This window comes from Enoplosus armatus, chromosome 3, assembly GCF_043641665.1.
Source record: "Enoplosus armatus isolate fEnoArm2 chromosome 3, fEnoArm2.hap1, whole genome shotgun sequence".
In the NCBI taxonomy this organism is placed as follows: domain Eukaryota; kingdom Metazoa; phylum Chordata; class Actinopteri; order Centrarchiformes; family Enoplosidae; genus Enoplosus; species Enoplosus armatus.
Window position 1 is genome coordinate 19,597,961 of NC_092182.1, and position 27,432 is coordinate 19,625,392.

A 27,432-nucleotide genomic window follows, 5' to 3' on the forward strand; every position below is an offset into this window, starting at 1 on the left:
CAGCAGTATTCATGCTGTAGGGAATAAACAAACAAACAAAAAAGCTAAAAACAAATAAGTGAAAAAAATTAAATGTTGAAAAAATGTTGATTCTGATGCTCAGAGGGATCGTTAAAAGTGTCAAGTGGAATTTTTTTTCCAGATGCAGCAGAAATTGCAATTATGATAACAGCAATTTTCCTCTCTGTCTTACAGGTTCCTTGTCCTGCCTTTGAATCACTGATGGAGGAGTTGTCACGATGGCCAAAGACACACAGTACGACATTTGAAGAGTGAACTTTCCAAACCACTGGATTTTTCTGGAGGGAAAAGCCATCGAAGATCAAACAAAACCACCAACAGTAAAATCAGTTGGCCTTTTCTCAGTTCAAGGATTCTGCTTCAGGAGGTAAAAGTAGTCATGACTTTTCAAGGAACAGGACTACAGAAGAGCTTTTTTTGCGAAAATAATTCAATAGAGTAATTTTTGGACAGCTTCGTATTAAACCACCTGAAACCCGCACCAACCACTGGAAGTGACGTGGCTAGAAGTGAAATCAGAAGCAGTAAAAACGACAAAGTCAAGAATGGATAGAAACCATCACTCTTCAGTTCAGTTCTTCAATGCCACTGTATCCCCGTTTCCCCCTAGTTTCCCCACTGATCATTGAGCCAATCTACTAAAATCCATTGTTGTTCAAAAAACTTGAAAGACATTTTCCAAAGTCTGTTTGTTTCACTACTTTAGGTCATACTTAAAAAAAAATCAGACTATATAAAGTGGGGCAGATACTATAAAAGAATCAGAATGGCTGACCATGTTACAGGTACTCTGCAGGTGGTAGGAATCCAATATGCTCCATGACCTGCTGTGTGTTCAACAGATAACTTCCGATTTATTTGTGATCCCATGGATTAACTTTCAAGTTCTTACACAAAGACCTTTTAAGTTTGCCCTGGTGGAGTTTTATTTGGTATAAAACAAAACAAAAACTCTTCCCGTCTGCATGCATTTTTTATATTACATGTAGAACCAGGCCGGATTGCTTTCTTTTTTTTTTCTTTTCCTATTTTTTTTTTATCAAAATGGCTCCTTCTTGGACAGCAGGAGCTTGGACACTGTTGGCAGCATTGGGGCTTCTAAACTGCTGTAGTTTTGGCTTGTGTGAGGCCTCAAGGACTAGTGGTTCGACCTCAGGAGGAAGTAGACAAGAGGAAGGACCCTCGTCACTTGAACGAGTTAAGAGAGGATGGGTGTGGAACCAGTTCTTTGTGGTGGAGGAGTACACGGGCACAGAGCCGCTATATGTGGGAAAGGTAAGACATCTAATTTTATGATGCAAATATCTTCATAAAAACTTTGCAAATGAGTGTTGATTCCTTGAACTTTTGAAAACTTTTTGAACAGAAAAAAACATTAAAAGCAAGACTGCCTCAGGATGTAGATAAGATTCAGTCAAAACACACACAAGACTAACACTGTCCTTACTGGACAACATTAAAAATGATTTTGGATGACACATTTTCAAGTTGTAGCAAAATGAGTGCAGATGTTTGCATGCTTCTTTCATCAGGATGAATACATTATTAGTAAGAGGCTTGCCCATCTCATCTGCTCTATGCAGCAGCAGACATTTTTCTAATGAGCAGAATTTAAGTCCAGATCAGTTCCTCCAAAGCGAACACTGCTCTTGTCCTTGAGGAGCAGAGATCCCAAGATGTAAATATACAGCAGCCAAATATAGATATACAGCAAACCAGGGCAGACATCTGTTTATATATTAATGTACTATTTGAGGAGATTCACAATTTCTTTCCAACAAACAACAATACAATCTTTGCAGTTACGGTGCAATAAATGTAATTTGTAATACAATGATATGGGTTTCCATTGTTACTGTCTCCTGTTTATAATTGTATCTACTTCAAGCAACTACAAGGGAATTTCATTTTGTGTTGATTTTTTTGGCCCCTGTGGACAAAAGCGGTAGCATTTCCTGGATTAAAAACTGCATTTTCCATGAGTGCCAACGCCTCGTGTCATAAAGATCTTGATCTAGCTAGCACGTGCATTTGTTTTGGAAGCGAGTGAAAGAAGGACGCAACTTATTTTTAATACTATTTTTCTTTTTTAAACACAATAGGATGTATAGCAATGAGGTAATGTGTCTATTTGAGGCTATTTAAGATTGATAACTGTAATATGATGATGGTGAAACAAAGTGCATGTTGGTCATCATGCTCATAATCGCAGAAAGCTTTGCTGTGCTTGCTTTGCTCAACAAATCCAGCTAGCGTTAGCTACATTCAACTAATATTTACCAAATTAGCTAGCTTTGTTTTAGCCACCAACATGAATTCATATATGTTCAAAACCACGTCTCGCAATGTATTTCATAAATAAAATAGACTTATTAAGTAGCTGTCTAGGAGGAAGAGAGCCAATTCAGGATCAGCTTTGAATCTTTTCAAATCCTGCAACAGGTTGACTTGTGTTTTCACCCGTGCTCTATCACTATCACTGTTAGCTTTTTTTGTTCTTCTGTCAATTCTTTTCTTTTTATCTTTGCTGATCCTGCCCCAGTATCAGCCACAACCACAATGTGAACTGGCAAACGTACTTCTCACAGCAAAACCTTGCCTGTGAAAATGTAAACATAGGCTCTTCTGGTCTGCTGGCCGTAAATCGCTTTGTCTGATTTCGCAGGGATTCAGACCCTGTGGCAGGCATCAAGAATGACTGTATAGAAACAGCTAATCTTAAATGCTTTATGGAGGTCATATAAAGACATCAGTATTAAAATGAAACAATTTCATAACCAGTTAAAATCTCCTTGTAGGTGCTTTAAGTGATTCAAAAGGTTACACTGCGTTAGTCATTTTTGATTTTATCTAGAAGTACATGGGAATGCCACTGTTGTATGTACTGTAAGGACAGAGTCTGTCCATTTATGTGATTGCATAAATTGACAGCTCCCCCTAAAATCCCTATAATAATCCAGTTTACATAACAGAGATTTTTTTTTTTATCAAGCTTTGCTTTGGTTTACTGTATGTAACAGTTTGGAGTAAATACAGTTTTGCCTGTCCAGTGTAGTATCAGAAGACTTAAGAAGATATCAGGAAGACATGAGCACTGTCTAACACATGCCTTATTTGCAGCAAATCTACAACTAGATGTTAGTAATATTCCATTAATCTGACCCAGTGCACAGATACACCTTAATCACACTAATTGCATTTTGATGTGGAAAATATATTTCAAAAGTGAAAGAAGCTGATTAAAGTTGTTAACTTTGAAAGGTTTAATTGTGTGCCACCCCTAACAATAACCAAAAGGTGCATTTGCGTTGTGATGCAAAATGCATTGGCCAAAATTGTTGCCAAAATTGCACTGACTGCATTAACTCATGATCAGTGTAAACACAACTTCAGCTAAACAACTCAGCAACCACAACCACAGCAGTAAAGGTTCATTTGGAGCCATTTAATTACTAAACAGACACTAGCATAACAAATCTTACTGGTGTTCAACAATAATTGCATTGTAGTTAATTTTATGCCACTGCCAGGTTTGTACCTGTATGAAGAAACATAGCCCTTGAGGTCAAGACCATGACACCATGGGTTTAAGAACAAGAAGAGATAAAGATGAAGTCTCAGTGGTTTTCTGCAAAGAACTACCTCTGAAAGGTGCTCTATCAGTAAGCAGTAAAATTCTTTGCCTCTGCAAAGGCATTAACCATTGAAAGTTTAAAGCACTGAACACACTGTTGTATCTCAATTACATTGTACAAATTTATATACAGTATTTTTCCTAAATAATACAGTCTTTTTCTTTTAACACCATATTTTGCTTTGGCATGCCACGACTGTGACCTCATACAACTCAGGAGAAGCATACATTTTTTAAAAGACAGTCTACCTTCAGCTGACAGTAGGAGTTACTGTGGTTTTGAGTTTCTTTTCACTCCTACGTTCCTGTTCTTGTTATCTAACGACAGGAACCTCATTGTTCTCTAATCCACTCTGTTGTGCTGTAGAATCTCTGAAACCTGTTAAAGTCAATTGGCTACTTTTAATGCAAACTGAGTACTTCCTACTGATGCTTTGTATGAAAAGTTGAACTTCTGGAACAGTTTGTTGTGAAGCAGCTACACTTTTGACTTCATGATGATACATACTTTCACCCAGACAGTCTGAACTGGTCTATAATACATATAGATTTGGACATTATTTGATATCAGCACTTACTGCGAATCTTAAACCTTCATCATATCATCAATGACCTTTTACTATGCCATATCCATTACATATGGACAACACTTGCAGTGGGTCTGAATCACAAGTTCTAATCATAAAAATAACACATTTAGTTGATTTACCTGTTGAGCTATACATAACTACTATGAGCTAAATAAAGCTTTGAATCATTTTCAAGCAATGACTGAAATGATTCACTATCCAATTAAAACACACATTAATTCTATTTAATTTAATCTGTTTTGCAAATAAACAGAAGGAACCTTTCTAAAAGACCAGGAACCATTTTAACTCAAGAGCCTTAGCTACCTTTCCACCAGAAGAACCAGGGCCTTAATGCAGTTCTAAATGTAGAAATCACTCAGAAACTATCCAGGGCGTTTTTAGACTCCTTTTCCACATTTTCAGCATCCAGCCGTTACATCCAGTCCGTGTTGTGGTTTTGTTGTGTGTGAAAATTGCGTCTCAAACTTAATCGTAATTTTTTCAGATGTGGTGAAAACATAATGCACAAAAGAGGCTCCTAGTTCCTCGTTTAGTTCCTGTGGCTCCTTAGTTCCTGGAACTGGTTTGAACATTGGCATTACTCAGTGAAAACAGTCTCAGCGATGCCCTTCTCTTTGATTTTGAGGACAATGTCTTGACACCAGAAATGTGATTATTGAATGTTATTTTTCAAATGTAATTATAGATAATGGGTGTATGTCAAATCAAATCTGTTTGCTATCATCTCCGAGCCATGCGTACGTTTGGGAATATTTCTGCCTTCTTTTTTCCCCTCCTCTCATTCACATCCTATTCATCAGCTGTTTCTCAAGTGAGTTGATGAGAGTGGACAGCATGTACGATTCGATTGCCTTACATAGGACATGATATGAAAAGACGGAATATTAATGCAGACAGCATGAGACTGAGTCACACACATCAATCATGTGATCCCCTTGTTTCTAATCATTTAGACATGGCAATTGACCAGCTAATATTGCATCTGCATATATTGATATGTCTATTCTCACAAATGAATGGAGATGTTCTCCGCAGCAGGGCCGGGTGTTACAGAATGATTATCCTTTGGCCATTACTCGTCTGCCATTGTGATTGTGCTGCATTTCTGCTGGCAACAACAATAACAAGGCTACTGTACTGTAAAGTACTGTCTGTCTGTTGAGGGACAGAGAGATAGAGAGGAATTGAGCGATACATGAGGAAAGGAACGAAGTAAGACGGAGGGCTGCAAAGGGAGACTGGGATGGAAGATGGTTCATGCACTGACTCAGGGACGGACTGAGAATGAAAAATGCACCTGAACCACCACCCACACCACACTTAAACAAGATTACTGAACTATATTTATACCAATAACCTTAGTAAAATGTTAACATAATAGTATAATGTTAGTATAGTATTAATATATGGATTATATAATGTTAGTATATTTATATAATTTCATATTAGTATACTATATAACACAAGTATAATATTAATTCCAATTGGACAAACAGAAGTTACATTTTTATTCCTTCATTAAATCCTTGTGCAAGAAAAAGGGTCTGCATTGGTGGTTCGTCTGTAATTTGTTTTTAACTTTTTTTAATGTCCCACCACATCCAGGCTGTGATTGATTGGTCAACAAAAAATGACGAGCACATCGACTTTATGAAGTTGAACACGTTACAACAAAAGGTGCCTGATATAGCGTTAGATAAATAGCCAGCTGGCCAAACCCTGCTCATGTTGTTACCTATTATCTTCTGTCTTACCGCTCCAGCTGCTAAACCGTGACAAGCAGTTGAACTGGTATCGCTGGGCTCCATGGACTGCTCTCTCTGCCCTCTCTCATCTCTGCCGCCAGTGCCTTCGGGCGCACCGGGCCGAGATGATTGACTGGTAACGGTGCCAAATGAATAATTTGTTATTTTAAAACATTTGGCTGTATCAGCCTCAAGGGACTTCAACCTCTCCGCTCCCAGCTTCTCAGCACCACGTTTACATTTTCTCTCTTATTGTTTGTCCATCTTGCTCCACTCTCACTATTTATGCAAATGTCACCACTTAACACAGATGGGAGAGGGGCGAGGCCCAGGTAAAGTTAGAATGAACTGGAGCAAAAGTAATTGGCTGGTAGAGAGAGGCTGACAGATATAATACCCAACTGCAGTGGGCCAGCAGCCCACTCGTCTGGGCCCGTCAGCCACACAGCACTTTGTTATTTAAAAATATGTATATTTTGCGTTGCATCACCCCCAATTGTCAAGCAGCCCATCGGGAAAACTCCCGGTGCTCCCGATGGCCAATCCGACTATGCACTGACTTGTGATTCATTACACGACTGGGTGCCAGGGAAGGCAGTGAACTGATATAAAAGGGCTGAGGGAACTCGAGGGAGTGACACAGCATGAGGGATGATTTTATTAATAAAATTATATAAAGTTATTGCACTTCATGTGGCTAGGGTACCGGCTAGTGCTATCAGTGCTATTAATGATGTGTGTGAGTGTGGACTTTCTCTCACACACTCACACACAGATGGACTCTGCTGCTCAAATTAAAGTGTTGATACCAAATATCCAGCAGAGGATTGAAGCCAAGCAGTGTGCCTCTGTACTGGTTAATTACAACGAGCTTTCTTTTTTCATATTGCTTTACAGCAATTCAGCAAACTTGCCAAGCTTGCTCTGTCTCATGGCTGCCACTACTCTGCTAATGAAATCAGATTCACCAATAAAATGGTCACTCACATGACATTAAACTGGCAGCTTTGGTCAGTACATTCAGGTAATAAATCATTTTGGACTAATATGGTACAACTATATTTTTGGCTAGACTGCAGCAAAGCGGGGGCTATAGACATGAAAGTCTGTCCGTGACGTAGTGAGTTACTGAGGAACTGAAGTTACACCATTGGTCGGTCGAGTGTTGGAGTTTCCCCATGGGCCATTGCTCTTTCAAAATGATTGGCACGAACTGTCGTTGGTTCATGTTGGTAGGTTCATACATCGCTCGTGCAGCACTGAAGATCTTTAGTCTACGTCCGCTTACTACATGGTCTCACCTTGTGTATAAGCTTTGATGAGAGTGGACAATCAGCTCACAAAAACAGCTTCTTTGGCTAATTAAAGGAACCAGTTTTGAGGGCTGTGCATATACTCATACAATCTGAAGTTACAGTAAGAAATCAGCATTCTATTTTGTGTAGGTTTTGCTCTCTAAGGGTATTGCTAGTGGGATAAGGGCGAAGTCCTCCGTGGTCCATGCCCCACTGGGTCCGTCTGGATGGCACAGAGACAGTAGAATACCTGATATTCCCCAAGAGGGAATAAAACTAAAAAACAACATAAACTACTGCTGGGGGGAAGTAGAGACGATGGTTACGCACTGTAACAGTCCAGCATAGAGCAGAGCAGGAGAGAAAACAGCTCTCCATGTGCCGAGAGGCACGAGGGAGAGCACACAGTTAAAGCAAATAACAATCACTCTGACAAAACACTCAAAACAGAGCCAAGGAAAAACAAGAGACATCCCGCAGATAGAAACAAATGAAACAGCAGGGGGAGGTAATAGATAATTTCTATGACCATTGTAATTTATGTAACGTGTCTTTAAGTAGGCTGCCCTGAAAAGAGCTCTGTAAATAAAATGCATTAATATTATTATTATTATTATTATTATTATTAGAATATTAGAATAAGTAATATGAGTGGAAAGTTTTTTTCTTGCAACTGCATTTAAAACACTTTTTTTTAACTCAAGCAAGCTTCAGTACATTTTAAGACGAACAAATATTACTGGGACCACTACCTTGACGGTCCAGCCATTTTGACCTTCTTTTCTTGCCAACTACTTTTCAAATGTGTGTTGTAATGTAATAGAAAGAGTTGTGGTTCAGCCCAGATAATCCTAAATGGCTGTTGTTAAAGGAAGTGAAGGAGGCAAAAATGGCACATTCTTTTTCTCCTTGGTCATGTTTCTTTCTCCATTATTTTGACAAAAGCTTTCAGAAATAAATCCATTGTGTGTGTGTGTGAGAGGGAGAGAGATAGTTGGACTATGTGTGTAGCATGTGCACATGCATTTATATTTCTGCAACAAAAAGTATAGGTCAAGCTCTTCATTTTTGTTCAACAAAAGGTCTACATCCTTCTGATAAAGTATAGCCTAATCCTCAAAATAAGCATGCTGTAGTTTTCTATTTGCTGTTTTGTTTCCTTCACTGCAAGCAGATTGCTGGAATAAATCTGTTTTTAATATGTTTCTGATTCAATACAGTTCCTTCTGTGCCACGTGATTCAAAGTAGTCTCGGGTGGCATAATTTTAATGGCGTGTGTGAGTTTATGAATGAGAGGAAAAAGTGTTTGGCCATGGACACGGTCAATCAGACAACAGAAAAATGCACGTACTATGCCTGTTAAAGCAATTCTCCTCGTCGTAATGATCCAAGCTATAATTAGTCAAATCTAGGTCCAATTGTTACGGCATCACAAGGCTGTCATCAAAGAGGAACAAAACAGCTTAAGAACAGAGGACTGGAAAAAACAGAAACTGTGACGCTGGTGGACATGGCGTTTAAGGGAACCATATTGAGAAAGCCTTTTGTTTATTCTGCTTTTTCATTTTTTGAAATATTTTTTTAATTATGTTTTAAATTATGTTATTACGATGTTATGTTGCTCTGTTCTCTCCTATCTGTAATTCCATCTTCTATCTTCTGTCTAAGCTTCTTCAGGTCTGTCTCCCATCCCAGCACCATCACCTGGTCATTTTAATTTATTTTCTCCCTCTGACTTTCTTCTCTGTCTTTTTCCCCTCCGCTATGCTGCCATTTACTCTCCCGTCTCTCTTCCCTGTCTCCCGTGGTTTTTACCCTTCCTTCCCTATAGCTGTCTCCACCTAGGCTGTCTCTGATACAGTCACCTTGTTAACACTTTGAAGCTGTTAAGATCAGAGATCTTGACAAGCTGCAGTGAAATGTGGCAGGCCTACTCCTGATTACATAGACTTAAATATAAGACAGCCAATTTGCTCCCACTTTGAAACCCTCAATAAACCAAGGATTCAGTGCAGCCCACGTTCTGTTATCTCCACCGGAAATGTAAAATCGTGCTCTCCAAATGTCTTGTTATTCTATTCTATTCTATTCCATTATATTTTTTTATTCTGTCATGTGACGTTATTATATATATTTACTTGCGCTTAGAAGCCTGTAAACATTTAAAATTTAAATTCATGAGCTTGTCATTAGAACATGTGCAGATGTTTTAAGTTTCTAAAAGTGTCTTTCCAATACCAAATTATCACAAACCACTCTGTCATACATTTATTTAGTCTGAGTTTGTGCTTCAACATACTTGTAATGTACAAAAGTGCTGACTAAATAAGAAGGAAACTTTCCATCACTGCATGTGAGTCATATGTCATCCCCTTCAGCAGGTTAGCCTACAGTGACAGCTAGACACTTTGTTATGACCCAAAGGTGAACCTGACAGGGCATCAACAACCTCACTCTCCCCTGAGTCACCCTACAGCCCTCCACTGTAAACCCTAAGGCACTGCTAACTACTACTTTCATGAAGTTGAACTGAAATCCAGACAATGAATCATAATAACTGCTAGGTTATGGTGACAAATACAATATGTTACTACTATATTCCTATGCCATATGTATGTTGAGAGAGTTATTGGTCGCAGTAATCACTCTTTCCATACTGGCCGTGAAGTAAATTCTTTGTAGTAAGTAAATCCATATTTTCGTTCTGCTCAAAAATGCTTTCCAAAGTTCAGCCGAAGCTTATATGAGGTTTGAGTTAATTATTCGTGCTAAACTTAAAAAAGGGTAACTTAATCCTTTAACTGAAACAATTTGTATAGTCATTATTTAATCATTAAACATACGTATTAAAACAGTGGAGAAATTGGGTTATCAGGGGTTTTCCAGACCACCAAATCAAATGCTGTGGGCTAAAACTTAAGCCCTGTTTTTTTTAATAGCATATATTTGTTTACATTTTGGCAAATAGGTACCATTAAAAGTATGCTGAATTAGCTATGAGCAGTCCCTATTTCCTTTTGTGCAAGTCACACTGATCTAAAAATATGTGTATAGTGTGTGTTCAGATTTGACTTAGTTATGACTCCGATGAGGAGTATGAATTTTTACGCAAGTTGTGGCTGTCATGCACTAAGGGTTTTTGAGTACCTTAATTGCCTCTGTGGGCTGTGTGTCACACCCTGTGCTGCGACTCCAACTGCTGACTGTGTTGATAAGCTGGGCCAAGTCCCTGGCCAAATGACAATAACTAACTTCCCATTGTTTTTAGAACACCAGCATTCACCTGTCCCTTTCACCCCCCACAACTCTCCCATGCGCCTGACAGTTTGAAAACCCCTGGGTTAGCATAATGTTAACAGACCCAAGACATCCTTCTCAAAATGTGTCGATTAATGAATTTAAGTAATTGTTATGAGCAGTGAAAATGCAATAGTATCTGACCGATACAACACCCTGTGTTTCAGGAATTTCACAAAACACCGAAAATCCGTACAGTACCAATCAATTCTGAATGCATACTCCTTCCTGTATTTGTAAGTAGACGTGTGAACCTGCCTTCAAATGTCAATACATTATGTCTGAATGTATGAAAAAGTAATTCTCCACTAAACAAACGTGTTCTGAGTAAAAACTCTCTCTCAGCAGCCTTGAAAAGGTGGTTATAAAATGTTTGTAGTTTCCTCACAGACTGGGATCAGCTGCAGTGGTCAGCTTAAATTCAGCCTGTAACAACAGAATCCCATGGTGATATTCACTGTGGTGAAAAAGAGTACTATAATCACTACTGCAATCTGTTGTTAGTGACTGAACTCAAGCTGGCCAAAGCCGCTGTTCTGTGTCAATGAGGGAACTGCAAACTTTTTATGACCACCTTTCTATGCTGCAGGGGGAGTTTTTGATCGTCAAAAGGTAGATTTTGTGTGGAGTATCGATTTAACATTTAGAGTGTTTTTGTGGCTCTGCATGTGTATGTTTTTAGTGTTTATACCCTTCTCTCAGTACTACTGACCTGGCCCAAACACCACCACTGGTCAAGCAAAAAGGGGTGATACTATATTTTATATTTATCATATTACTGCTACATAACTTAAAACGCAAAGAGCTCAGAAGATTTGACCGATGAAGCGACTGTGATTTTTGCTTAGCGGTACTGGAGAGTTTGTTTTCTTCTTCTCATGTAAATTTGTTTAGGGCAAGTTTGCACTCCTGGTTATTTTTTTCTAAGCAAGTGACGTCCTGGCTCTGACCTTTAGTTTGCAGAGAACAACTTAGCTAAGCGTAGTGTGTGTGTTTTTCAAGCTGCCAACTTGAATCACTCCAGTGAGGATAGACTGACAGACGGATGGGTATATCCAGCCTGAGGGGGGAGAAATAGCATCATCCCAGCAGAATGATGAATGTGTGTGTGTGTGTGTGTGTGTGTGTGTTTGTGTGTATGTGTGCAAGCACGCACAGTAGGTAGGTGTGTGTGCCTGGGTGTACACACGTACAGTAGGTAGGAACTTGCATGCGTGGTGCCAGCATTTGTGCAATTGAATTAACACACAATGACAACATTTCGCACACATTCTTGTCTGCAGAATCTAATTTAGAAATACAGAGGGAGGTTAAGAGAGAGTGTCTGGGGGAAACATATCCAGTGGCGCATGACTATGCACACTTTTATTGGAGGAGTCTCACAGTTTGGACCAATGAAACTTCTTTTATTATAACTGAAATATTGATACCATCAAAGTATCCGGCAGTATATTTTCTCTGACTGTTCATGTATTTGTCTTCAGGATGATTCAGAATGGTGAGAAAAGGCAAAAACAGATAGATAAAAAGGGAGGGGAAAATGGATGAGGGAAGCAATATCAAGGCACAGGCTTGCATTATTCCGTGGTTTTACGACAAATACTTAATGAAAACCCCCGCGAGGGTGATAGAAGCCTGTATTTAATTAAGCCTTTATAAAATATTAACCAGGGAGGCCAGGGCGATTTCCCCTCTCCCCTGGTCTGCTCAGTAGATTGAACCACAGTTACACTGCATAGACAGCTCTGAATTATAATTTCAGATAAAAGGTGAGAGAGTGAGTGTGTGTGTGTGTGTGTGTGTGTGTGTGTGTGTGTGTGTGTGTGTGTGAGAGAGAGAGAGAGAGAGAGAGAGAGCGAGAGCAGGTCTAGTGCTCACTAAAGAGCCAAAGGGGAGGCTGGGATGGGGGACCGATGCTGCTCCTATTGCTGCCTCTGGAATGTCTAATCACATTAGGGGGGGACTATAGCTCTGATTTATAAGGGCTCTTTTAAGTTCACTTTTCAGCCCCAGCACCTCCATGTCTCTACCTTTTAACAATCTTTGAAATGACTTTGATCTCCTAGTTTGGGCGTCACATCCTGTGAAGGGCACAATGTGCAGAAAAGGTGTAAATCATCACTAGAACTGTGGTGTCTTTTTTTTTCATGACAACGATGATGGCTGGTCTGTAGGGAGCTCTGAGAAGGCCTTAAGCTGCAATTGCTACTGGGGAGTAAGATAAGGGAATGGGTGGAAGAAATGGACTAATTTCTTTTGGTCACGGCTGATGGCCAAATGTCATTTTCTGACAACTATCAATTACACAAACCATCAGTATTCACAGCAGCTGAAACTAAATAGAAAATTCCATGCAAAATGTGTGACATAATAATCTCCACCCAAAGGTCCACGTACTTGTTTTCCTGAACTTTCAACCACATGTAATAGTCTTCATCAATGGATAGAGCTGGCTCAGGTGTCATCACATGATCTAAGTGTGGAATATCGGTTATGTGATAACAAGTGGTCATATTTTAGGGGAAGATTATAAGCCCTGATCTCTCTCCGGCTGTCGACTGGCTCCTGGTCGACGACTTTGACCCCTTCCCAATCGATGCTGTCTGCTTCAAAATGTTCATAAAAATGAACAAATGTTTTGATCACTACTTCTTAGCCTGCCTTTAAATGTATGCCAACAAAACAGTACATGTATTTAATCGAAATCAATTGCAGTAGCTGCAGCAACACAAAGCAATTTCTGAAAAAGGAAGACTTTATTGATTTTATTTTATTTATGTAATACACTTGATTATATTAAAGAAAACAATTTTTGAATTCTTACCTCTACATTAAATTCAGTATTTGCTTGTACACCATAAGCGCTAGATGCCAGAGAACAAATGTTTGTCATCCTGATTATCCATTCTTCAATTTTGGTCTATTCTGTACACACGACATCTAGCGCATAAAGAAAATTAGACTTGACTGGATTTCACCTGAGTCCCGTGTTTGTTTAGGCTGAGACAACAAAACATTTTGGTTAGGAAGAGATCTTGGTTTTGTTTACTTGTTAAAAAAAAATAAACTTGGCCTGTGTTGTGCTTCAAGTCACTGTTGACGTTTTCAGTATTTAACCAATTCCCTAAAAAAAAGGAACTTTCGCTGATCCTTACCGTCCTGTAAGTGAAATTAAATTGTGCTTTAGTTGCTCGGAGCAGACGTTGTAGTGCAAGAGCAAACATTAAAGGGAAAACACATAAAATGTATTGTCTGTGACATTATTTGGGGGATTTGGGAGAAATCACTGTACGTTTCTAACAAAATCTATTTGCTGTTGCAAATTACTATCATATAAATGTAATATCTAGGAGTTAGGGTTGTTGGTGGTGTTACAATGAAATACATTCAAATAAACTATATGTAGGCAGTGCCTCCTTTTATTAACTCACTGTCCTCACATTTATTTTGTATCAATCTACAGATCCACACAGACTCTGACGAAGGTGAGGGCAACATCAAGTACACTATCTCTGGAGAAGGGGCGGGCTCCATCTTCATCATCGATGAGCTAACAGGAGACATCCATGCCACAGAGAGACTGGACCGAGAAGAGAAGGCCTTTTACACACTTCGGGCTCAGGCCCGTGACCGGCTCTCCAACGACCCTCTGGAACCGGAGTCAGAGTTTGTCATCAAGGTCCAGGACATCAACGACAGTGAGCCCAAGTTCTTGGAGGGTCCCTATATCGGCAGTGTGGCAGAGCTGTCACCCATAGGTAAGGCGAGAAACATGTAGTGCAGTCAGACAGGGACCATCTGGATAGCTGTTTCAAGCTTTGAGCTCAGGATGGCCCAAAGGTGCACGTACTGTACAGAATGACCAGTTATATTACATCTATTTTCATGATGCATAAGTAGGGCCTGTAACGTAATGCTTTGTCCTGGGCTCGGGGGAAGCTTGAAAGTGCCAAGAAGAGCAATATGCTAAAATTCTCCCCCATTGTGGAAATGGAAATGGGAAAAGGCTGACAGGAGATGTTAGATGAAAATAGATGTGGAGTCAGTGAATTCATTGTGGTTGAGAAGGAAGTAGAATGGTGACATGGACATTTGAGGAGGATCCCCACATGGACTATGTCAGAGCTATGACCTGTGGTTAGGAATGAGATGGAAAATTACAGAAAGGCTTATAAAGAAAGGAGAGCATTACTCCCAGATGAGCTTTGTGGCTGTGCTCTGACACACTGTTAAAAGGCAAATGATGAAGAAAGGGAAAGAGGAGCAGAGGAGAGGTGCTTCAGAAGAGTAGATAATGGTGAGGGTACACCACATTTTCATGGGGGCTTTTGACATTGAAACTGCAATGATTTTAATCAATGTTTTTATTGTGAGCAACAGCGTTAGTGGCACCCCATGGCTGCTTAAAATTCTCAGCAAAATGGAAAAGACAGGTGAATGAGGGTGTCAGGGGCTTCATTAGCATGATATTAATGTCAGAGGCACAGCTGATGTGTAATAAACAAACTGCTGTTTGGCTGCCAAGCGATATCACAATACCATGTGTACTCAGAATGTTGTGTGTGATGCTGGTATGTGTGTGTGTGAGACGCTGGTATGTGTGTGTATGTTTGTGCATATGCAGTAGACGTGGGGGTGCTTCTTGTTTGAGTGACTCCAGGAGTGGTGCAAAATGTAATGGCTCTTCCCTGTTCAAGCCTGATTGGAATTAATTCCTGCTTCCTCAGCATGATCCAAACCATGGGCATTTCTGCCTACAGTGCTCTCTAAAACTGAATGGGGTGTGTGTGCAAATGTGTGTGAGTGGGTGAGAGAGAGAGAGAGAGAGAGAGATGGGGACAGAGAAATTGAAAGGTAGCAAAAAAAGCGAGAGGAAGAGAATAGAAATAATGCAGAGACTTAGAACAAGATGCAAAAGAGACGTCGGGAGGCAAGAGAGCTATTATCTCCTCAAGAAAGAGATAAATGGATTCATAGAGACCATGCTTAGTTAATGTTAGCTAATGTAATCTGAATGACCATGACCCTTCCACTTTGGCTGCTCCCCCTTGTTCGACCCTGTCGCACCTCAGTCAAATTACGCACTAAATGAGTGTGCGGTTCATGTTTTAAACATCGTTTTGGAGCACAAGCCCTAATGAGCTAACAGCTACTGCTTAGTCAGGCGTTCTCCTGCCCCGTCCCTGTTTCTTTTCTTTCCACTGTTCTCCTGTTGAACATCAGCTAAGGCTAGCAGTATTTTTTTGGCATGTCAGTGATAAGGTCACAAGCACAATGACAATAACTGAAGGGAGGGAAAAGAAAAAAAAGGTGCTGGACAGGCCAGACGGCCACATGTCACTCGCCAGCTCATGGGCTTTTGCTGTGCATTGCATAGCTCAAAAACATCCCTTGTCTTCAAGTTGAATCTTTTATCAAAGGATATGGCTTGCCATATTTAGTTTTTCTTATTGTCAACAAATACCAAACCAATAAGAATTGACCCTACTAACAAGTACTGTCCTTGTAACCGAAGCCTGATAAAGCTTATTCCTCTTTCCTGTAAACCTCTATTGTCCATTACAAACCTAAACCATTACAAACCTAACAGTAAGCCATGCAGTTAGACTGGACATGTTTCTTAATTACGATGAGCATGGACTCTTTAGTTTGTTTTGGGTTAATTCCACATACCCTGTCCTGCTGCCGTAAATACACTACAGCACAAATGCGTATTAATCCACAGCTAAAAATAATCCCCACTATTTACTCCTGTTTGAGTAACGTTTTCAGTGACCAGTTGGTTAAAGATATGAAAGTATTGAGAAACAGACGCAATGCATTGTTGGTTTAAGTCTTTTCATTAGATTTATTAAGAAAACTATAGAAACACCAGCCTCATCCTTTCAAATTAAATGTTTTTCCAAAGATTTAATGTTTAGAGCATGTTACATATATTTATTTTGTGCATTGCATTGTCAGATAGTTTTGTCCATAAACACCACAAAAATTTAGGACATTTTATAAGCATGCTGACATCTTTAATACTGTATACTTGATGTTGATGACGCACTATATTCTCAAAACTGGATTAGAATCAGTACATTTCATGTAATTTCAACACAGCTCCTGTGATCTGAAGCAGGTTGCATTTTATGCGGTGAATGGAGCAGGTTGCAAGCATTAGCCACACCAGTGATGTGCTCACTGTGCTGTTTTACGGTCAACTATACAGCAAACTGCCTTGGAAAACGTGAGGCCATAATAGTAAGAAAATAATCAGTAGTCAGCTGCCTGAGGCTTATTCATTTTTAGTTATCACTCCTGTCATGTCTCCCAATGAATGTCTTTGTCATAGCTTTACAGCCTCCAACCCCTGTCCCCTCCCTCTTTTTACATAGACTTCCTTTCTGTCTGTCTGTCTGTCTGTCTGTCTGTCTGCCTGCTCAGCATCTGCTACCAAAAATAATGCTTGTGTACATAGTCTGTTTGCTTTTCAGGGTTGGTTAACTCCAAAAGGGAGAAGAGAGGGCAAATAAAATAGGAGTGGCAAAGATGATGATGAAGTGTGAGGGCCTGAGCTCTGTGTTGTCCTCTAGAAAATGTGCTGCTAATGAAATTGCAGTCTTAAATCAAATTTGCAGTGCATGGGTGATTGAATGTTGCTTTGAGAACCGTGCATGTCTTTATGTTGGGACAGAACAGGAAACATGGATGGAGTCGCTCTGCAGAACGCTAGCTGTGTCCTCTGACTCGTGATGATTAAGACTGTGAAAAATTGATTTAATACAGTGTCTTGGTAGAGGACATCCTTGACTGAACACAAGCAAAAAGAAACCGAAGATGTGGCTTAGGGACTGCTTTTATTAATTATAGCCCGAATAAATATGTGCTCAATTTTTTATTGTACAAATTCAAAATGTAGTTTAGTTTAGTAGAGACAAGAGGTAAAGAGCTTCACAAATGACAGTTTGCTTGCCCACTTATCACCACCAACAGACGCGTGTGTCAACAGTGTTTTTATCTGGTATTGCTGAGCAAATTAAAAAACAAAAACACATTGGTGTTTCAAAAAATTAGTTAACCAAGATTCTTTTTTTTTATTATTTAATTAATTTGATATCACAACTGTTTTTTTGAGATTGGTGTGTAACTTTCATCGTTTTGAAAGCTACTTCAACAGTGCAAAGGCAGGACACCACGGCAAGAAGAGTTCAAATTTGAGCAAGGCCAACTGGGGTCTTTGGCAAATGTTTTCTGGAGTTTACATATTCTCCCAATAGCCACTCTGTGACAAACTGGCCACCTGTTTCCCTGCATCACTCCCAGTGACGCATGACCAGCGGGTTGAGAAAATGGAAGGATATGGCTCTTGTCTGGTCAAAGAAACACATTTATCCGTATGAGAAGATGCATACATTTTGCTGATATAGTGGTGCATTGGAGCAAGGAGTCCTCCATCTGCCTTTTGTTTACCTTCCTGCCTTTGGTTGTGCTTTGCACTCATACTGCAGAACAGTGAATTCACTGTTTCCTCATATTCTCTCCTGCATCTCTATGTGACAGATGCACAAGGATGAGTAGTCTTGAATCGTTAGCTTTTAAAACTCAAACAATTAATTGCCCCCCACTGTTAGCCTGTGACTGGAGTGCACTTACACTTGCCCTTCTGAAAATATTGAACTCCATTCTGATGGCGTGCTGCATAGTGTCACATATTGAACGATTCTTAAGTTTTATAGTAATGCAGGACCATAATATCCCGCATTGTAAAAAAAAATGTAATTATGTTTTTCACCGCAACAGATTAGGGATCTCAGATGGCTCGACTGGGTTGGACTAAATGTTTGACCTGTTTAAACTCAACAAGCTTTGGCAGCTGCACTGGAAAAGTTGTATGCATACGCACTCTATGTATGTGTGCGCACCTTGTATGTGGAAATAAAACACAAGAATAATGCAGTTTTAGTTGCCTTAGTATTTGTAGTTTTAATTTATTACACATTTAAGTTTGTTTTTCAGGCTCAAATGAAATATATTGTATTCTGAAATCAGAAACTGTGTATTAAAAGTCTATTTGATTAATAGATGCTCACTTACAATCCAACAGGTCATCTTTCTCTTTATGGCTCATCATCCCCTGTATTTTATGAATAAAAAATGGACCCATCATTAATGTAAATTACTTGCGATGTTAAAAGCTAATGTTGCCTCATTTGTGAGATAATGTTAGCGGTACAGGTCTGTCCATTTAATACACCCATCCTTCCATTATAAAACACCTCAAATTCATCTTTGGCAAAAAGCCTTGTGTCATCCTAAAAGTACCAATTCACTGAGACCACTTAAACTTTCATTATGTGTTAACATGCAAAGAGGAAGATAACCTTAAATGCTTTTTTAAAAATGGAGCTAGATCAAAGCAGCCGGGTAGCTAAGCTTAGCACAAGACTGGGAACGGGGAAACAGCTGGCCTGGATCTGTACAAAGGTAAAAGAAATCTGCCAACCAGCATCTCAAAGCTCACTAAATAACACATTATGTTTAGTTTGTTTAAGATGTGCAGAAACCACCATAGTAAAATGATGTGTTTTACATGGAGTTATAGGCTTGAACCATTTCTTGGCCGGTGCAGTGACGTCTTGGCGTCTTCGCATCACTGTGCGGTTGCTAAGCAACCAGTGGAGATCCTGACCAATGAATAGTTCAGCACCTAACTTCCCGTAAAACCCCAACATAATTTTTACATTGCAGTTTTTATATGGATTAAACAAATAAGATATAATGTCTTAATGCGTGAGCTTTAAAGGTGCTGGTAGATGCATTATTAACCTCTGGACAGAGCCAGTCTAGCTGTTTGCCCGGCTTCCAGTCTTTATGCTAAACTGAGCTAATTGCCTGTAGACTCTAGCTTTATATTTAGTTAACAGATCATCTCCACTAATTCTCTCCAGGAAAGAAAATAAGTGTGTTAACTATTCCGTTTAGAACAGAGTCGAAGAATGGAGGGTATGAATTTCATGAGATAAAAGAGGCTGTTGCTGACAGGAGAACTACAATATGTTTAGTTTTGTGTTGGGTTGCGTGCGAAGAAGTGTTACTATAGGTACTTGCATCATTATGTGTAAGGGTATGAACAAGAAGGTGTATGCTATATTAGTCATTTAATGGCAGAGTAGGTATAGGTGGAGACTAGGTCATTGGATAGGTGAAGTGTGGCCTGATGCATGGTTTCTTGTAATGACAAGGAAGGGCAACGTTTCACCTGCATAAAGGCTGATTTTACGTTGAATGTTAGGTGGTGCAGACAACTTCTATGTCTGTTATTTCTGTCACTAAAAGGGAATGATAAATAGATGACAAGGCCAGTGCTTCAAGAGAAGCATGATTGTGGCTATATTTACGTTGTCAGGGAATCTACGAGGAGTTCTGTTTTATTTAGAAAAAATAAAAAAGCAGAGATACAATAGTCAAGAGATGTTTGTAGAAGTCAGGGGGAAGCCATCAGGTCCTGGTTTTGTGATAGTAGGGAAATTATTGTGTGCTTGTGTTTTTTAGTCTAATTAAGTATTTTTAGTTAATTTTCCATGTGTTTTTCAGATTTGTTACAGTTTAAAAATTTCCAATCTGGGTCTATTAGGTCTGATAAGAATTAAAGTTTCTCATTTATAACATAATTTAGTTGAAGTTGGTTTGTTTCTTATTTCATTCTGTTTCATTACATCTACTGATGTTTATTTATTTAGTTTTATATTTAAAATCAATTTTCCCTTCCTTGTGTCTCTTTGTTTATCATGTATGGCATTATTTTTCCTCGTAGTACAGCTTTTACCAAAGTAATATTAGGCTTGAATTTTTGCTTGCAGCAAAGCTTTCAGATGCTCGAGAAGTGCTTGAGATTGAGATGTGAGATTTGTCTTTGAAATAGCGCTTTCAAGATTTCAAACCCACTCAACTAAAAGAATAATAAAATATTCGTATGTATATGTATGTATTATGAGTGTCTTGTTACCTTAGAGACAGATGAATAGGCATATTTTGTTAAGTGTGTATATTTATTTAAAATGGACATCCCTATTGAGACACTACGATAAATAAGTGTGACTGTAGAATTAAACGAAGATGAAAAATATTTATTTCCCTTTTTTTTTTGTCACCTCAGGCAGTGTTTGTCTCATAGCACTGTCAGATGTGATCATAACAGTCTGGGCTCTGAATTTACCTGTCTATATGAACAACAGCTTTTCCAATATGTTAATACCAGGTGGCTTGTTTGGCTAATGTTTATGTTTTGCAAAACCTCATCATTAATATTTGAATTGGATCCATCTCCTTTCCCTCTGGTTTTCCCCAGCTATAGTAAGTGTTTAAATATTTTTTTGTGGCTTTGAGCCAGACCTCAAAAGTTTTATAAACCCAGAGGCTAGTGTAATGTCAAACTGGTACTGCCAGACAATACTACGTAGCCGTATAGGTCGGCAATTTCAACAGTTTGGATAGATTGAGCTTTTATACCCAATATCTAGCACACATGCTGCAGAGACATCATTGGCAGTGACACAGTGGCACCCTAAGCTAATGCATATGCTCCACACGCCCAGCTAATATTGAAGTAATAAAGACAGGCCTTTTCCAATTTGAAATCAGTATTACACCATGTTACAACATGCATACTAAGACATCTGTTTTTTCGGTCAGTGTGCAAGCTGACAGACTAAGTAACACAGTGTGTTGGGTTTGAAACCATTTAGTCACTGAGGCAGACATCCTTTCCTACCACTCAAAGGTCGGGTGACAACGAGGGAGTCGGGTAGAAATGTGGCTGGGAGGGGCAGCTCTTGATGGTGGAATCACAACAGGGTGAAAAGTTTCCACGGAGCTAATCCTGTGATTGATGTGGTTCCATTAGAGAGGACCCCGGGACGTCTGAGTGGCAGAGATGTGGCACGACACGACGTCTGTGCCGTAGCCTCTAACCTCAGGTAACGCTGACTGACAAGCCAGTGCACAGTGTCCAAAGAACAGGCAGGCAAATGGCAGTCTGATAACAGACATTAAGCTGACCACTATCCTCAGCTATTATCTGCTAATGACACAAGCTGATGTAGTGTAGAATTGCCATCACAGTTCAAAGTAGCACGATAGCCTTGAACTGACATGTATCCTAATCTCTATCTCTATCTAAAATATAAAGCCAGGTTGGAAAAATTGACAAACCGCAAAGGCCATTAAACAACAGAGATACATTTTAAGACAATGTCCTGCAGTCTTATTTACTAAACAAATGTCAGCATGTCTCAGGCTTTCTTGCATTTCTCCATACCTCAAGGCATGTTATCTCTGTAAATGCCACACGACACCTCCCCCCCCCGTGCATTTTTAAGGATAATGTTTTTGTTAAGCAGTGTGTCTTTGGACCAAATGTGTATTTTAATGGAAACTGTATTGATTTCAAGTATCAAGCATGCTTTGTTTGAAGATACCATGACTACAGCACAGTTCCTAACAAATGTGAAAATATAAAATATTTTTGTATATCTTGCAGTATCTGTTTGGGCATATTTGCTACTGCAAAAGACATCTAGTTGACAGGTACTTCACGAAATACCTGAAGTGAGGTATAGAGATTGACAAGACTGAAAGCCCAGAGAGCAGCATATGAGAAGCCTTGTGGAATGTACTTTTTAAGAGTCTCCGTGAAGGTCATTGCCCTATCTATCACTGTGTACAAAAGCATAACACTGATGTTGACCGTTAGAAAATGCACAGCTTAACTGGCATTTCAAGGGTGTGACTAAGACATAGAATAGCACTAGGTAAAATAAAGCTGTAAAAGAAGGTTCTGTCAATAGTGGTTTAAAAATAAATGTTATCAATTCAATTGACCAATACTTTTCAGTCTTTTTTGTGACACGCAAAATTACTTTTCCCAGTATTGTTTTGACAAGTGTCCTGTACACACACAGGAAATAATAGCTTAAAACTGAGAACTAGGAGGCCTTTGTGTGAATGCAACAAAATTAATGAACCATTTAGAGAGGGTGGCTTTTGTGGACAAGTCATTCAAAACAAGCAACACGTCTTATTTCCTTTGATTTTCTCTCCTGTTCTTTTGACCTTTCTCTCTCTCTCTCTCCTTCACACTCTCTCTCTCTCTTTCTGGCTCTCTCTCTCTCAGCATGGTCAGTATTAGAGATATATTCTCCACTCCTTTTGTATGTAATGTGAGAACTCCACAAGGGGATTAAAGTAATAATCACCCTTCCTGTTGCTGTGGTCCAGAGAGGTTGCCCGGGAGGCTGCAAATTGCTGCAGTCACCATTAGGACAGCCGGGGCCTGTCATGCTAACAGAAGATGAGACATTTGGAGCAGCAGGATCACAGGAGAGAGCAATGCGACAAGGCAGGAGCAACTTACAATCAATATTCTCTGCCAACCACCTTTATGTATATGGCCAGTAACATCCGCCATTATGTGCTCAACCACGGTGCTTGACATAATTGATTTTGGCTGATGTGTGTGTGGTCATGTGTATGAATCAGTGTGCACGTGGGGGAGGGGTATCAGAGAGAGGGAGAATGTGTGATTCAGTGTGTGAGGCATGGAAGATGTGTATGACAACAGCAGCATAATAGATTCCCAATTGTGAAATTGATTAAGGCCCTCACTTTTCCATTATTGAGAAGCATGGACATGGCATGGTCTTTAGTTTCTTGTACATCATACACTGTGGAGGGAATACACTGTGTCTAAAACAATGGTGCTGAAGCCTGGCCTGCAGATACAGGGGGCTATTCAAATCTATAAATGCGGTATGATATACGTGAAGGATTTTTTTAGTATAGAAAAGTTTCTGCACCTTAATGTTTACTCTTCTACATCGAGAGTTGATAACTTTTTGTCATTTTTTGTCTTAAAAATGATGAGGGGTTGAGATTTAAAGTTGACAGGCCACATACTGGCCCACAATGTTGTCTACAGAACAAATAATGATCCGATCTATTAAAAGACCCAAGTTCAAAGGCTAACAAAGATTCGATTTACAATCTCTGTCAGGAGGGATGAAAAATATTCCTAAATCCTTGTAGAGATCTCGAAGAGGATCAATGTAAGCAGGCCATTGGCTTTTATGACATGGCAGATTTTTCTCCCCCTTTATACTTCATTCTCTCTCACCCTCCTTTCTCTCGCTCACTCTCTCCCCTCCTCTCTCCTGGGGCATTTATGTGGATGAGAGAGGAATGAATCACAGTAGAAGTAGTGAAGAAATAACTTTTCATGTGAAAACACCTCAGCTTTTATGGCTTTACTAAATGATCCATAATGCGGGCGGGGAGCACTCAGTCCTGCAGATTAAGGCGGGTCGGAGCGGGAAAGAGGCTCAGTGCTGCAGCCGTTAGACCCCTCCACTGAAGCTCGCACCAGTACGGCACCAGCTGAGATAGGCACAAATCTCTTTTACGAGGCTGCCTCTTAAATAGCTGTCAGTCTAGTGTCTCACACGTGGCGCGCTCCTCCAGCTCCCCTCGCAGTAATTGAACCATCTCTCCCAGAGTGCTGAAATGGTGTGGGAAGCCATTCCAACAGTCTGTGTTGATACCATTAAACCAAGCTCATGCATAAATCTGACTATATAGCCATCGTGACCCACCTTCCACCGATCCTCCACGCCCCAAAAATAACCCTATTCCTTACTCCATTTCACCGCAGGGTTAGTTTTCATCTGAATATTATTTACATTCTCCTTCAAAGGATATTGTACACTGCTTAAGTATCATCTGCAACACAGACTGTATTATTATATTATTATTTTGGAATGACTGTTCTTGACTTCCTTCATGTTCATCCCGCTGTGACAATGTTACAACATTGTCTGAAGTGTCATGTGTTCCAGTAAGAAACAGACTAATAAATAGAAAGGAATGACTTCTAAGCTACAATAATTATTGTAACTGGAGGTTATTTGCTTTACTAAATTAAATTCCTTAGCTTAATCTCACGTACCTGGTGGGATTTTTTGTGCTTTAAAGAGGAGTTATCATATTGTAACAATAGAATTATAGAAATATTAACTATAGTGGTAAATAATGTTAAATAAACGGCTTCCATTCAACGGCAATTATGTCCGAGGCATTTTGCTCTGCTATAGGATTAAGTGAATTACAAATCCATATACTCATTATAGTTGCACAGCCATGAGATTGTTGTAACCCTGTCTAGTCGTCCATGCTGAGGCAAGTCACTAGGAGAAACAATTCTAAACAGTGTTGCTCTCATAAAAGCAAAATTATAATTTGCTATCACATCATCTCATTATTATACTGAAAATCAGTTGTGTTACATTTGAAAATTAGCATATGAAAATAAGCACAATGTTGACTTTCTCTTTTGGTATTGTTTTGATGGTGAGAACAACAATGTAAATATCTGCAGGCTACGTAAATTAGCTCCATCCTATGTAGAGGCACTGAAGGCATGAGAAAGTGAGGTGACTAACTATTTGTTTGTTCAGCAAGTGTCACAAGTTGGCTCAGACGTCTGACAAAATTATGGAGATTGCATATGTTTAAAGATTTACTCAAAAAAAGCTGAAACATATTGTTTCACTGACCTCTTCTTGTTGACAGTTGCACTTTTGACCTCGCCTGATCAGAAATGTTTCAGCTCTATTACACCTAGAAGAACAGCCAACAGTGATGTCAGCGTGTGCTATAGTAAATACACACCCTTCTACACTAAGGCAGCAAGGTGAGAACATAAACCACTGGGTGCAAAATAATGGAGTGTTAAGCTGCTGTTTAAGTTAAAAAACTGAAGCAATAACACAAGGTATAATTGGCTGTGTCATTCAGTTTCATAAGTGGTGTTATTGCAATAGATAATGTAGAAAGTTTTGTTGTATAGCCAAACCAAACAAATGTGCCCATGAGGGGGAATAAACAGAGACAAACCTGTACATTTTGGTAATTAAAATTATTATTGCTACAGTGCATGCTGTCTCATCTGAGAGCAATTTGTGATTGAAGTTTTAGCTGGTGTGAGAAAAACAACTCTTTAGCTAATGAATATCTGGAGCGTCTCTCCATTAGACATACTTTTGCTATTACTGCAATATGTATTACATTTGAATCTGAGAAAGTCAATAATTTTTATTGAATTCCCACAAGTCCATCAACAGTAGAATCTTCTTAAGTGAGATGCCAACCACGCCAACAGATACTGTAAGTAATGACTTCTACTGAAAACACTGATGCAAGCTAGAGCTTTAATAAGAACCCAAAGTGCCAAACTCACTGCTTCACTTCTCTTTTTAATATAAACACAATAAAGAAGCATTTGCATTTATATAGTTCTTCCAACCAATCTGACGTTGCTGCCAGCCAGTACCCAGAAACAGCTGAGCATCAAACTGCTTGTTACCTGGGGAAAATTAAGATAAGGGAGTAATCCCATGGACGAAAATGGTTTTGTTGGACCCACAGCAGTAGGGCCAACCAGGTAGGCAGAATTAACGGACCCCTGCCTGTTGTCAGTAATAAAATTGCCTAGCCTCTACATAGCCTTATGTTTTCTATATGATAAGGATGATATCTCACTTATCCCCCAACTGGGATGCCGCATATCTTGATCTCTTAAGGATCAGGCTGGTGTGTACTGTTGCATATTTGGATGAAGTAATGACTGTATGATACGAATACGAATTAAAAGCTCACTCCATCCTAGTTAATATGCGCTTTGAATCCACTGGGAGCTGCAATATATCCGGATTTAACCGAGAACCACGCAAGGTTGTTGACAGAACCTGAATTCATGATTCTTTGGTGTTGCAGATACTGGAGGGACACTGGTCCATTCATCCGTCCATCTATTTTTGTGTGTTCTCACTCCTGTTTTTCACACCAATTGTTTCTGAGGATATTTTACCTTTGAGCTAATTTGTCACAAAGTTCAGAATAGCTGCGAAACAGCACACCCTCATTTGTTTCACTGGTATCATAGACCAGTATTATAGAGTTCTGCATCATATGCTAGCTACATGTTAGCATGCAAACCAGCCAGCTCCTGCCTACACACAGGGAGAACAAAAGAGTGCTATAGGTGACAGCAACAGGATAGTGATCTGAGCTGTCTGATTTAATGGCCGGGTGACTTTAATGATAATCCACTGGCCTCTCCCTCCCTCTTTCCCCCTTAGGAGCTCCGTTGGATGACAGGAAACAAACAGTGCTCTGACACTTCCCGCTAATTAGCATCATTAGCATACAGCCATTATGTGGCTGGACAGTAGCATGACAGGGCTCTGAGAAAGGCTACAGCAATGACCTTTGGTGGACAACACCAGCTGTCAGTAATTACCCATAGCATTGGCCAGAGGGATGGAGACAAAGACTCCTTGTCCTTGAGGACCTATGGCGCCCAGGAACGTCTCCCTTTTTATTTTAGTCTTCCTGTAAGTGAAATTATTTATAGAAAGAAAGAAAAAGTGCTCATATGCTGAAAGGCAAGTATACGGTTGTTTCTTAACCTACAAATGAAGAACCTTAAAGTTTTATAGGCTTAAGGCAGAGCTTTGACTAAATGGTGTGACTAAATAGAGAGATGCACCAGCGTATTTGCTGCCACAGGCTTGTGTATGCACACTGTTGACAAATATACTACACTGAGTGGGAAATAATGACTTAAACACTGTTACTCCACAAATCCAGATTTTAAGGCTTCATGTAGAAATGACTATTATCTGCCGAAGTGTCGGTAATCACGAGTAATTGTTTGTTTTAGATTTCTTGAGCTTTCTAACAGCCTTTGAAGATATAATGCTTTATGACTTCATGTTTCCTTTCATGTCTGAGCACAACTTCTGTGCCG

General features: G+C 39.5%; 1 protein-coding gene across 1 annotated transcript in view; it reads left to right on the top strand.

The window, feature by feature from the left end:
* Window positions 1–1,065: 1,065 nt before the first annotated feature.
* The window catches only part of LOC139283449 (cadherin-22), a 70,018-nt gene continuing 43,651 nt past the window's right edge, over window positions 1,066–27,432 (top strand). Inside the window, exons 1-2 of the mRNA XM_070903458.1 lie at window positions 1,066–1,296; window positions 14,050–14,344. Of these exons, the coding sequence (XP_070759559.1) occupies window positions 1,066–1,296; window positions 14,050–14,344 (526 nt within the window). The remainder of the gene's footprint in view (window positions 1,297–14,049; window positions 14,345–27,432) is intronic.